The sequence below is a fragment of the Boleophthalmus pectinirostris genome, unplaced genomic scaffold (assembly GCF_026225935.1).
Source record: "Boleophthalmus pectinirostris isolate CB_2022bp ecotype Guang Dong unplaced genomic scaffold, ASM2622593v1 HiC_scaffold_21, whole genome shotgun sequence".
Lineage (NCBI taxonomy): Eukaryota > Metazoa > Chordata > Actinopteri > Gobiiformes > Gobiidae > Boleophthalmus > Boleophthalmus pectinirostris.
In genome coordinates this window covers 11,135,917-11,148,350 of record NW_026571175.1, presented here as the reverse complement: position 1 = coordinate 11,148,350, position 12,434 = coordinate 11,135,917, and the positions used below count along the sequence as shown (strand labels likewise).

Genomic DNA, 12,434 nt, shown 5'->3' with positions numbered 1-12,434 from the left:
ACTGAGTTTGGATTGCTCTTGATCTGTGTTCACATACACAGTGTATCCAACACATAGTGATGACAGTACAAGGCCACATGATAATGTAAAAGAAACTACTATTATTTAATGTTGGAAATCACAGTTTCTTGTCTAAATAAAGAGTTTTTATTATTATTGCAGTATTGGAATGGGTATTGAGTATCAAGTCTGTTCCTTAGGATCAGAATAGAGTTTGAAATTTTAATATTGTAACAACACGACTTCTAATACTTGGACCTAATTGATAGATGGTTGTGTTTTGGCGAGATTGTCCAATACCACGGCGTCAAACATATGTGCGGTTGCCATAGCGACCAGGGCAGTCTTTCTCTCTACAATTGCTTTGTTTGAGGTGTGCCACATGGTTTTAATGGGCAGCTGCAAGACATTGGGGGAAAAAATGTCTGGGAGCACTGGCATTGTGGCATGAGGAGAAAATAATCAAATCTGTTTGCCAGTCTGGAAGTTTTGGCCATGGATTTTGTTAAACTTTTTTAAATTGACTATATATTTTGCATTATTTTGGCTTTTTAAAACTATTTTAGACACCATAGCCTTTGTATTTCCTTTGAGGGTCCCATATTACACAAAACTGAGCTTTTAACCGTGTTATAATGCTGTTATACGTCCTCAAAAACATCCCCAGATCTAGGTTTTGTTTCTGTCCCATGTTTGAGTAACCCCTCAATATTAGTCTGCCTACATCTCCAGAGCTCAAAATGCTCTGTTCCACCTTGTGATGTCATGAAGTGGTAGTTTTCAAGTTAATAGGTGGAAATCCAGGGCTCCAGGATTGAAATTATCCAAATGATTCTAGTGAAGGTGTATGGAGTTTAAAAACATAGTGGAGCACTTCCTGTATTATCACAAGACATCACAAGGTGGAAGAAAGTGTTTTCCGTTTGAGAGAAGAGCTCAGCCTTAATTTCCAGGGTTTGTGTGTTAAGCTTGTGTAAATGAAACACAAATCCAGCAGTTTTTGATGGGGAAACAACGTCTAACGTGGATAAGAAAACAGTGTCATAATGTTTTAATAATGTTCTTCCTACCTTTTTTATAGGCATGGACTTTGTTTATAGGTTACTCAGGCTGTTTCTTCCGACACGTTGAAAACTTAAGTCAATCCACATATGCTTTGCTAATTTTAAAGAAAGGAAGCGCCCTCCCTCCTCGGTGTCCTGCAGCATCACAGCGGCGTCCAGGGAGAACACAACAGGAAACGCCTCTCTTATTCCACTCTGGTGTTGTGGTTAGTGATGAAATGGTTCATTCCCTTAAAGTGTTTCCTCTGGATGGTCTGAGAATGTTTCCTCTACAAGGATTTCTGCAACATTTGCTGCCACATATTGTGAAAAAAGGCCCTGTGTCCATTTTTTGTACAAATACGTATATTGTATAAGCAGCTCTTAAAGTTAAAATAAGCTGTTTACTGTCAGCATCTTATTATTATAAAGGGTTTTACTGTCAGAAAATTACAATATTCCTTTGAAATTTGTAAAAGCGCTTATAAATATTTAGAAGTAAAAATCTGATTGCTTTGCCTTGGACTAAATGTATCTGTCAATGCAGTAAAAACAGCATAGCAATTTCAGTTTTGTACAAATATTTAGAATTGTCAAAAACTGCCCAACAATAATACCTGAATACGGTTGACATTATAGACCTTGTGGCCATAACTAGAACCACATCTTTGAGACTTGACATTGGCAGAACATATTATAGCTCATTAAACATTTACACCACCTAACCCTGGATTAAACCTGCCTTCACTGTGTGTCCATTCAATTGTCCACCCCATGGCATATTTGGAATAAAGACACCACCAAAATAATAACCACTCTAACAAGTATAGAGTTTGGGCTTGGGAAAACTTGAGGAATGGACACTTGTGCTATTGTTAGCGGCAGGACAGTTGATATATGCATGTTTGGCTCTCAGCTGCAGACTTGAAGGAGATGTCATAGGGTGCCACTGGTTTGCGGGTGACACTGCTGTTGATTTATTCAGAATTTGAGGCACCAACATGGCTAGCACATACTCAGCCATGACATGCCAGTGTATGTGTGTTTTGCAAGTGGGGCCGGCTGTCTGTTTTTCCACCCAGGGCTAAAATGACCCAAACTAGATCCAACTGTCACAAGTACAACTCTGGATGGAGACTACAATTATCTCCAGCCAAACAGTGAGAGGGCCAGAACGTGGTGAGCACATGTGCAAACTTTATAGCCCGGCTCAAAGCCTGTAATTGTGTTGTAATTGAGTAGACAGCTTAGATTGGAAGAATATGGGAGAATGTGTGCAAAATTTTAGTTTTCCAAATGAATGCATATATAGAGGAAACAATTTTGAGGCTGATGAATCTGATCAATACTTAGGCCTTTGTTTGTTTATAGTAGAAGGCAATAGGTTTTATCTAAAACGGACAGGTTCTAGGGACAGTTTCTTGGAATAACATTCATTTGATAGATAAATCATGCTTAAATTGCATTAATAAAATGCACTGATAATATACTAAAATGATGAATGAATGTTAGAATTATACAGTAAATTTAGATTTAAATTTAAATTTTAGATTATACAGTAAATTCATGAATTGTACAGATTTTACAGAAACTTAATTCAGTTAAAACATTGAAATTGTAATACACCGTATGTTACTCTTTGTATTCCATGTTACGTTCCTCAAATATAAATGTGTCTTTCCTTTAACAAACACTGAAGCATTTATCAAATAAAGAGATCCGGGCGTTGTCAGGTGAAAACACGAGCATCACTACAATAGCAGATATGCTTCAGCAGTAGTTTCAATGTAACAATAAAAGCAGTTTTTAATCAAGCTGTCAAAAATCTCCTCAAACCAAATGTAATCCATTTAGACTACTTCATACTGTCACAGAAGAACAATGAGACTCCCCAAATCATGTTCTTTTCTGCTCTTTTGCAGAACTCTGACATTGAATGGCATGACTAATTCCAAAGGGAATTCATTATCAGCATGAGCGTAGCATGCTTAGCATTAGCGCTGAGCCTTTAGCTGAGACTCCCCAATACGCACTGACAGATTGTACACATTAAACAGCAGCACACACAGTTTATGCAGATATCACGCGCAGGTAGAGAGCCCATGTATCGCTCTACAACCTTCTTCTGATCACAAAATATTATATCCTGTGAAATACGGCGTGCGTGTGAACTAGCAGGAGAGGAACACGGAGATTAGGGAGAAAAGTGCATTAAGATGCTCAGGTTGTAAATATATACAAGCGAGGCGCACACAGGGAGAGGAGGCTGGCTTTTTTTAAGTTGCTGTCAGCGGGCTGTCACTGTGTCTGTCAGAACAGATCCATCACTGCTCTGACACGTGGAGCTGCACATTTGCATGGAGTGCAGCAGGAGCCTGTCCTTATTATACATTCTGTCTCACACTAACCTCCACTCTCTGCACACCAGCTAACTAGCATCTTTTACAGGCAGCCCATGATGGAGAGGTGGGACTCTGACACTGTGTGTGTGCATGTTTACCAAGTCATGTGGGGACGCAAACCTGTTCAGACAGTCACCCATGGGTCTGTGCTTCTGATGGAGACCGAGCAGATAGTGGATATACTGAAAAACCATAAGGATATAAGAAGTATTGCTCATGGATTGAAGTATCAAATTGGTTATGGTTGTATTGCATAAAAGCACGTCGATTTGAATTCAGTCGGGATAACAGCAGATGGGGTAGTGTGCTGAAAATAAATGGACAACAATAAAGACTGACCCTGACATGTGTTTGTGTACATGTTCAGCAAGTCATGTGGGGACTTGTTTTCCACGTGGGGACCTTCAGCACTGCCCTGAGGTTTACATCATCACACATGTCTCACAGATACAGGCTATAAGCTGCAAAAAATGAAGGCAACTCTTGTGGTTGTCCCCACACGGCATATTCATTTTTGAATTATTATCATATGTATCGGCCATATTCTCCTTCTTTCTTTCTATCTTGAGAGTAGCAACTTCTAATTGCTAGCACCATGTTGGTACAGCTTTGTGTATTTGGCTATCTTTAAACTCACTATTATCCTGTTGAGCAAGTTACTTCAAAACTGTAATGTGTTATTTATTACTTGTTACTGTCATTTCAAAGTAATTTGTTACAATACAATATTTATGTATTTAAAATCTAAATTACTATTAAGTTACTCTCACCAAAATAACTGTCGCTGATTGTCAAATAACACCTAATGAGCGAAGATGCCAAACTTTTGCGGCATATATGATCTAAACCAGGTCTAAACCAGGACTAATCTTGGACTAGAGCTTGGAATCTAGGACCGCCCCTGAGAGAACCCCGAGCCCGTCAGCTACGATTAACCCCCGTGGTGTGTGGAGCTCTGCGCCGGTCCTTTCACCCACGGTTACCTGACGGTCTACACATTGGCACCTCCGGGCCCATCCTGACGTTCGGAACAGTAACGATGGCGTTTCACCGTTGCTGATATCGCTGTGATTTTAGCAAATTTGGATGAAGAGAAACGAAATAACCACCACTTCAATCCAGGTTAAAAAAGCTTTGTAACACACGTTACTGACATTTGTACCGAGTAAAATCTTACCATTTTTCCCCCTGTAATGCTTTACATTACTGCTTTACAGCAAAAAGCAATACATTACAGTAATTTGTTACTTTTATAACGTGTCAATCCCAACACTGCTATTATCCTTTGTGTTTGAGTAATGCTGCATTGTCCTACATTTGATGTTCTGGTGAATTCTTGTTTTCCCCTACCCCCTATCTCCACACACTGAAAAATGAAGACGTCAGGTGATAAATGTAGGGTTAATAAATGTCAAGTAGCCATTTTTCAACAATGACTACATTGCCTTTTACAGTGAAATACCACTTCTCAGTTCAGCAATTTTAAACAGGAAGTCCCATTTTTTAAATATTAAGATATTTTAGAGCAATATTGCAGTTTACAATGAACCAAAATGTAAAATAATGATCTACATATGTTACAGCTGAATACTAAATACCCCAAAAAGCATAAAACGTCATCTTTAACTTCATTAGCTAGTTCATTTCTAACATCTTCCCCATTTTGTTAACACCATTTTTCCATCCAAATGAGCGTTATATCTTATCTCTTTGTAAGCTAATTGCAAGGTAAACAAAGGATTAATCAGGGCTGCATTGGCACACGGGCTCCGAGTTTGACGCTTGGTAGACTTCACACAAAGAAGGTCAGAGGTCGCGGAGGACAGACACGTGAGTTTGTGTGTTTGCGTGTGTGTGTATAGGTGTGTGTGTGGCGTAGCGTGGAGGGGCAGATGCCGGTATAGTCCCTCAGCGGGAGGATACTCCGCTGGGACAGAGGCAGCTGTGGCACGGCATCGGGCTGCTAACGAGCCTTATCGCACACGCTCACAAACCAACGCGCACATGTGAGGATTCCGCGCTTTTGGGGACATTACGTATTACATTGACGTCAGGTGCGTTCACACGTACACATATGGAACATGGAAATTAAAATAGACAAAACTGGGGCTAGACCATGACTTGTCCAGGATTAGACCAGGGCTAAACTAATTTTAGATCTGGACTGAACGGGGCCCAAACCAGGGCACAACAAGTGTGAGCACCTTACATTCATAATCTATACAATACAACTATTACTTGCCTGACCTTAGTCCAAACCCTAACCTTACTTTAAATTAGCTCATGTCCTGACTTCATGTTAATGTTCCTAATATTAAAAAAATGTGTAATTTTTTGTCCCCACAATGTGATGTATACCTGCCCTCACACATACAGAGTACTGAGGTCAGCTTTGGATTTCACTTTTTTTATTATATCCACATAATAATGCAATATGTGTCATTACTACTGCTACTATAGTGCTAAAAACGCTACTAACATAACCACTCCTACTGGCTTGATTTGTTTTATTGTTCATATTTCAGTTATTACATGGACATATCCACACTTGGTTACAGTTAGTCAGTTATGCAGAATATTCAGTTTATATTAAAGAACACATATTATGCTTGTGCTGGGGGTTAATTATAACACAATGATCAAGGGGTGTCATAGATTGGATCATTGTGTTATATTTTACATTTTATTTTCCATTTTAAATGGAAATATTCACCTGAAACAAAACCACTGACTTTTGTGTTGGAAAACTCGGGAGTCCACTGGGAGCAGACGTCGCAATAAACGTCATTACAACAAACAGTTGGAAATTCCAATTGGTAGCTGCTGATCACACTAGCAAGTAGTGGATCCTACATGTATCACCGAGTAAGAAAATAAAATTGGAGAACGAAGTAAGCACAGTGGGGGTATGCCAGTGGAGGTGAAAATGGGCAATATGATCCACAATATGACAACTTTAAAGTAAGTGATTAAAGATTGCTTGAATGCACGAATCACTCCAAATACTATTTCAAGTAGGTAAATAAGAAGGGAAAACAACATGGCATGGTGAAATGCTTTGAAAAGTCGAGTTTTCAGAATAGGTCTGTTTTACTTATTACTGTTTTACTGTCTTACTGATACCCTCACTTTGCTTATCATAGCATTTTGACATTGTACATGAGCTGTGAAAACATGCTGTTTTTAATGAATGTCAAAGTACTGAAAAGTAAACCTAAAATATGCTTCCGCGCGGCGCTGCGTGGTGCAATTAAGCAATTAACATCACATCATGTTCTGTGAACTGTATGGAATTTTTAGCAACACTGTTCAGATTTTTGGCTTCAGGTGTTCTCTTGATTAAAAACACCTTGAATACTGAAATATATTTTAATTACTGCTGTCAATCAATAAAGATGTATTAAATTCACCACACTTTTGAAATATAATTGTGGTTAGCCCAAGGTTTATGTTGAAATTCACTTTTTGTAATTTAAACAATTTTTGCATATTTTAAAAGAAAATTACCTTATTGAATTATCTCACAAACCTAAATGAATACTATAAAAGCCCAACGGGCTATAATTTAAAGCATCCTTATCCCCTTAAATTCTAACCCATTTATATGACTTTTTTCTGTCAGGCTAAAGCTGGCACATTATCAGACAGCAGTAATGTAGACAGCTCGAGAAGTGATGAAGTGTGAGAATACAACAGGGGTGGGTTGGCCAGTCAAATTACAGGTAGTAGCTTTAAGTCTAGACATTGTGTACACAATAGTTTTAGCTAAGGCCCATCAGTGTCATAATCTGCTACAGTTAGCCTTGCTCTGTAACACTACAACACCAGCCGTCTATGACACTTTGGTGAAATGTTTGTCTCATTTTGTTTTGGCGCTCACATGTGACCTTTGATTTCCTCGGGGTGTCATTGGTTTGATCTGTCGATTTGTGATGCTCTGGAATAAAGTCTAAAGTAAAATGTTCATGTATACAACACTTTTCCCTGAGTACCCACTCAGCTGATCACTGACAGCTAGCATTTGAGTTTTTGTCCTGATCACTAGTCAAGAGTTTGAACATGTCTTCTCTTAAAATTGAAAAAGAAGTTATGTCTATTCTTTTGACTGCTACTACTCTTTTGACTGTTTTCATGTTTTTAGAATCTGTATTTTAAAAAAGTACAAAAATACAGGAAGTAGCAGTGAGTTCTAAAACTGAAAACCTAAGTCATCAACTGTCACCAATTTACAAGCAAGGAAGACAACATTGATTTGACAAATAAAGTGTTGTAATCTTTTTTATTAGTCTAATCATAAATATTGTGCATTCAGGCAAGTTTTGGCCTTTGATTACAATATAACAGAACTGGAATTAACTATACGTACGACACGTCTGCTCCCTGTATCCAACCAGCAGATAAAATTCAAAAACAAGGCAAGATTTTTTTTTTGTAAAATCATACATATTGTAACTTAATTTTACTAAATGTTAAAATGTCTAGTCTAGTTGTGTTCCTTGAATGCAAAATATAAAAAACAAAACAACAAGTATTAGATTACTTTCTGACTTTGAGGGGACGATCATTTTTCTGCCTACCAACAGGATTGTGGCTATGTTGCATCATCCAACGCGTGCTTCCATTTTACCTTTGTGGCCTCTCCATGAAGAATATTCAACGGCCTTATTTTTGAAATTCACCAAGCAAAGACAGACACACGTTTCATGTTCATTTTTTATTATTATTTTACGATTACCAGATGAGCAGATACATCATTTTAGAAAAGAAACTGATATTTGCAAAAAATTATAATACAATTTTCTCAATATAGACTATTTACAAAATGAAATGTAGTACAACTTGAAATAGCATTCTGCGTCTGTCATCAAGAAGACAACGCAATGTGGGGTTAGATCAAAACTTCACAGACCAAAACCCCCAACCAATAAATATAAACCGTATATATTATGCACGCTGTACTCAACCAGGCATGGACAATATACCAGGGCAAGTTAGAGCTCCACAATATTCCCTTATAACCACACTGCAGAAACAAAGATCTACGTGAGTGGAGATGACTCAAACTCAGAATTTCTATCTTTATTTTAGAAGTTATGACAAGTTTAGATCTGTACTTACTCAAAACAAACCTTGTATGAAGTAATATTTCGGTCCCACTACACATTAACTATTGTTAATAAAGCATAATAATCAAATCAAAAGTGTATTAAAATTATTCAGGCTTAGTAACTACTTAATTAAGATGGTAAGGTTAAGAGTTAGGGCTAGAGGAGTAATTAAGCAGTTAGTGAGACTGATTCATTTTTAGTCGACTAGTTGTTCATTATGAGTTAAGTCTTTAACAGTGTGCTATATAACTTCACGGTTAGGGGTCTGTCATCTGCGTGTTTCTGGAATGTTCCACAGTATGACATTAAACAGCTTTACCTTACATTTATTAAATTACAGGTGGTTATATAGCTCAAAAAGAACAATAAAATATATATTCTGACTGCAAGCAGGGTTGCCTCTCTAGAGATCTGACCTGTACCATGGTCTGGTTTGGAGTCACTGAAGATAGAAAAGTTTAAAACCAAGTATATTTCTCTTTCTTTGTGGTTAATTTTAGAGTGCCTTCACGTTTGGTCAATTCTTGAATCTCAACCATATTTGTTCTAGCACATTTCTGAGAGATTGTTAATATTTTCATTTAAAAATCAAGATATACATTTTTGTTAGTTTTGCCCAACTGTATTCTAATAGGTTTGGCTCTTTCCTTTTGTTAGTTTTTTCTTATTTTAAATTGTACATTTTCTAAAATTATTAATTATGTTCAGAAACCACCCATGATGCCTAATGATATGGTGGATAAAATGTTCAATCTAAACAAGTCAAACTCATCAAGATACTTTCTGAATCTGAGTCACTTTAACTAATGTAGATTGTGCGGTTCACACACATTCACACAAGAAGCTCAAATTGGACACACGATAGCGCACAGGCCGTAGAACAAACAAACTACAGATGGGTTACAGCTTATCTCATGGAAGGTAAGAAAAAGAGCAAAAAGAAAAGTGTATGGAAAAATACCCGTCATTGTCCTTGTTCAGGAAAAGAGAAAGTTGAAGTAGTGCTCTGGTCACCCAAGCTGGCTGAGTAGCACTTGACATTTTGGCCCGATTCAAACAGCCAATTCTCCAAAAAGCTACCGGACTGGAAAATCTCTACAACACCCTTTCTCAGATCCTGCCTCCTCATCCATCCCTCCCCGTTCTCTCATTCACCCTATCAGTAGTCTACCTTTCCTCTCCCTTTATCTCAAGTGGGAGACGCGCCAAGTGTGCCCCCTCTCCCCTTAGTTTTTTGTCTGAAGAGCGAAAATGAAATCAACTAAAACGCGCCACGAAAGCTCCAATCCACGCTGCATAGAAACGGACGGACGGACCACGGCACAATCACGGAACAAGAACGCGATAAGACGACAAGCAAAGTAAAACCGATGGATGGGGCGGGCAAGGAGGGGGTGAGGACTTGAAGGACACTACAAAGCACACTCCGCTAGCCAGCCACTTTACCTTGTCGCCGGGCACCACCTTTGAAAAAAAAAAAAAAAAAACACACCCAAAAAAAAAAAGATCACCCATTTCGCGTAAGGTGGGAGGGAGAGAATTATGACTTTGTGCAGATGAGCGAATACACGCACTTGCATAAATCATCCATCTTGTTTGGCTGTTAATTACTCTTGTTTACCCTCGGAGTAACCTCGGGATGGGGCGCCGTGATAGGAGCGCGCCTGGCAAGGGGAGATAGCACCAAATAGTAATCTGCTGACGCCGTTCATCAGTGGGCAATACGCAGGAGTTGGAAAAAAAAACAACCGCATAGCTAGCATGAACCTGGGCATTGTGAATTAGGCGGGGGTGCCCAGGGTCCGAGGACAGCATCTCCATCAACAGCTTTCCGCGCTCGCTAAGTCGTTCTGGGGTCAGACGGTTGAAGGAGGTAGCCCTTCACACGGAGGCCGACGGGGGGAAACTCCTCTGGATGTACGGCAAGCTCGGATCGTTGCTTATTTCATTACGGGGAAAGCTACATAAATCCACAAAATGGAGAGGAAGAGGCACGCGGGGAGTATTTGCATTTTCTCCTACCTCCGAACGCCCCTCTTCCCTCCTCCCGTTTGCCACATCACCCCTTTCAATCCCTCCCCCGTTTAGTGCGGAGTGACTTTAATCATCACATTCGCCAAAACACATTAAGCCGGTGTGTCCGATGTTGGAGAGAGGGAAGGAGAGAAGGAGAGATGGAGAGAGAGAGGGGGGGGGCTGAAAAAACACATTAGATTTGCAACAGTGATGCATCACTCTGGCGTTACTTTGGAGATTAAAGAAGGGATGTCGCATTTCAATGGAGTGGTGTTGATGGTCGCTTGATAGATGACCGTCCCTGTGTTTTTAACCCTACACCGGACAGCACCAGGAGAGAAAGTCAGGCTAACCTCCATATCCCCTCTCATCACTTTCACCCCAACCACTAATTCTCCCTCTTTTAAAATCCCGTTTTTTTACCTAAACCTCAAAGCTTCCTCTTCCTTTTAACCCCCAAAAGAGCGCACCTCTACATCGAAATATATTTATGCAGCTGTTTGATCATGTTCTCGTGTCAAAAACAACGCCTCCTTTGTGGGTGGAGATAATACTTAAAAGTGGATTGCATACATTAAACTTAAGCCAACACACAACGTGAATCTGCGTGGTCTTTGTGTGACTATATCAGAATGAAAGCATGGATGTAAAGTGCTTGAGAGCTTAGGACGGGCAGGAGGAGATAGAGAGAAATGAAAATAAAAACTAAAAAGGCATAGAGAGGAGGGCATTACCACAGGGCTCAGAACGGGCAGGTTCAATATGCAGACACAGAGCTTCATAATAAAATGGGCGGGCATAAAGAAAGAGGGTTAGGTACTCCCTAGTTAACAAAATGACAATATGAATTTGTTCCACAGAATCACAGTCAGTTAGAAGGGTTCAGCCCACCAGCAGACTCGCCCAGATGGTGAGCTTTGCCGGCAAAATGTATCACAATATGAAAAGCTCCAGGTCCGGTTTCACCCTGGGACCCAGCTCTGGTTACTGTGCATTGAGGGTGGGCACGCAAATGCCCCCAAACTCATGCCCATCCCCATTCCAACACCCTGCGACAGAGAACCGTCAAAGTTAAAGTCCATGTTTTCACTGTCCATAAAGTCACTGAGCAAAATGGAGTCCACGTCACAGTCCAGGCTGTTGGGAACGTTCTCCATCTCCAGGTTGGCTGTCATTCGGCTGTGGGAATTGTGTTGTTGTTGCCCTGGGTAACCATTGTTCCCCGACTGGTGGCTGTTGTGATAGTAACCGTGCCAGGAGTCAGTGAGTCCCTGATGGTACGACTGGTGCCGTGGATGAGGGGCAGATGCCAGGCGACAGGGATCCTGGGGGACATCCAGAACTCCGGCTGGATTGGGCGGCAGGCTGGGTGAGGTGGCGAGGTGCGGCCGGGGAGCATAGTGGTTCGAGGACTTGAGGCTGTAGGGCTGCAGGATGTCAGAGCTCACCCGTGGGGAGAGAGCCTGGGGGTGCGGCCCGTTGTGCACAGGGGTGAGGGGGTTGTGTGTGGCATGATTGTGCATGTGGCTCGGGACAGACCTCGAGTTGTGGTCATGGTTGGAACTGACTTTACCATGCTCTTGACCCGGGATGTACTCGTGGGCAGGGTGGGGTTTGTGGCTGTAGTCGAGGCTGGCTTTGTGACCCTGATTATGGCTCTGGTCGTGAGAGCTGTGGCCATTGTGCAGACTGCTAGCACCATCTTGATTGTGACCGCGACTCTGATTGTGTTGCCTATGAACCCCATTCACCCCCTGTGTCATTAGACTGTCCTTGCAATATGCAGAGCTCGTGAGAAGACTTTGCAGTGCATTGTTTTCCGAGTAACCCCTCATTTGACTCTGGAAACTCGCAGGTTTATTCTC

At 40.6% G+C, this 12,434-nt stretch overlaps 1 protein-coding gene across 1 annotated transcript in view; it reads right to left on the bottom strand.

The window, feature by feature from the left end:
- Positions 1 to 11,531: 11,531 nt before the first annotated feature.
- The window catches only part of foxo6b (forkhead box O6 b), a 91,802-nt gene continuing 90,899 nt past the window's right edge, over positions 11,532 to 12,434 (bottom strand). The window contains 1 exon segment of the mRNA XM_020917688.2: positions 11,532 to 12,434. Within this exon segment, the coding sequence (XP_020773347.2) occupies positions 11,532 to 12,434 (903 nt within the window).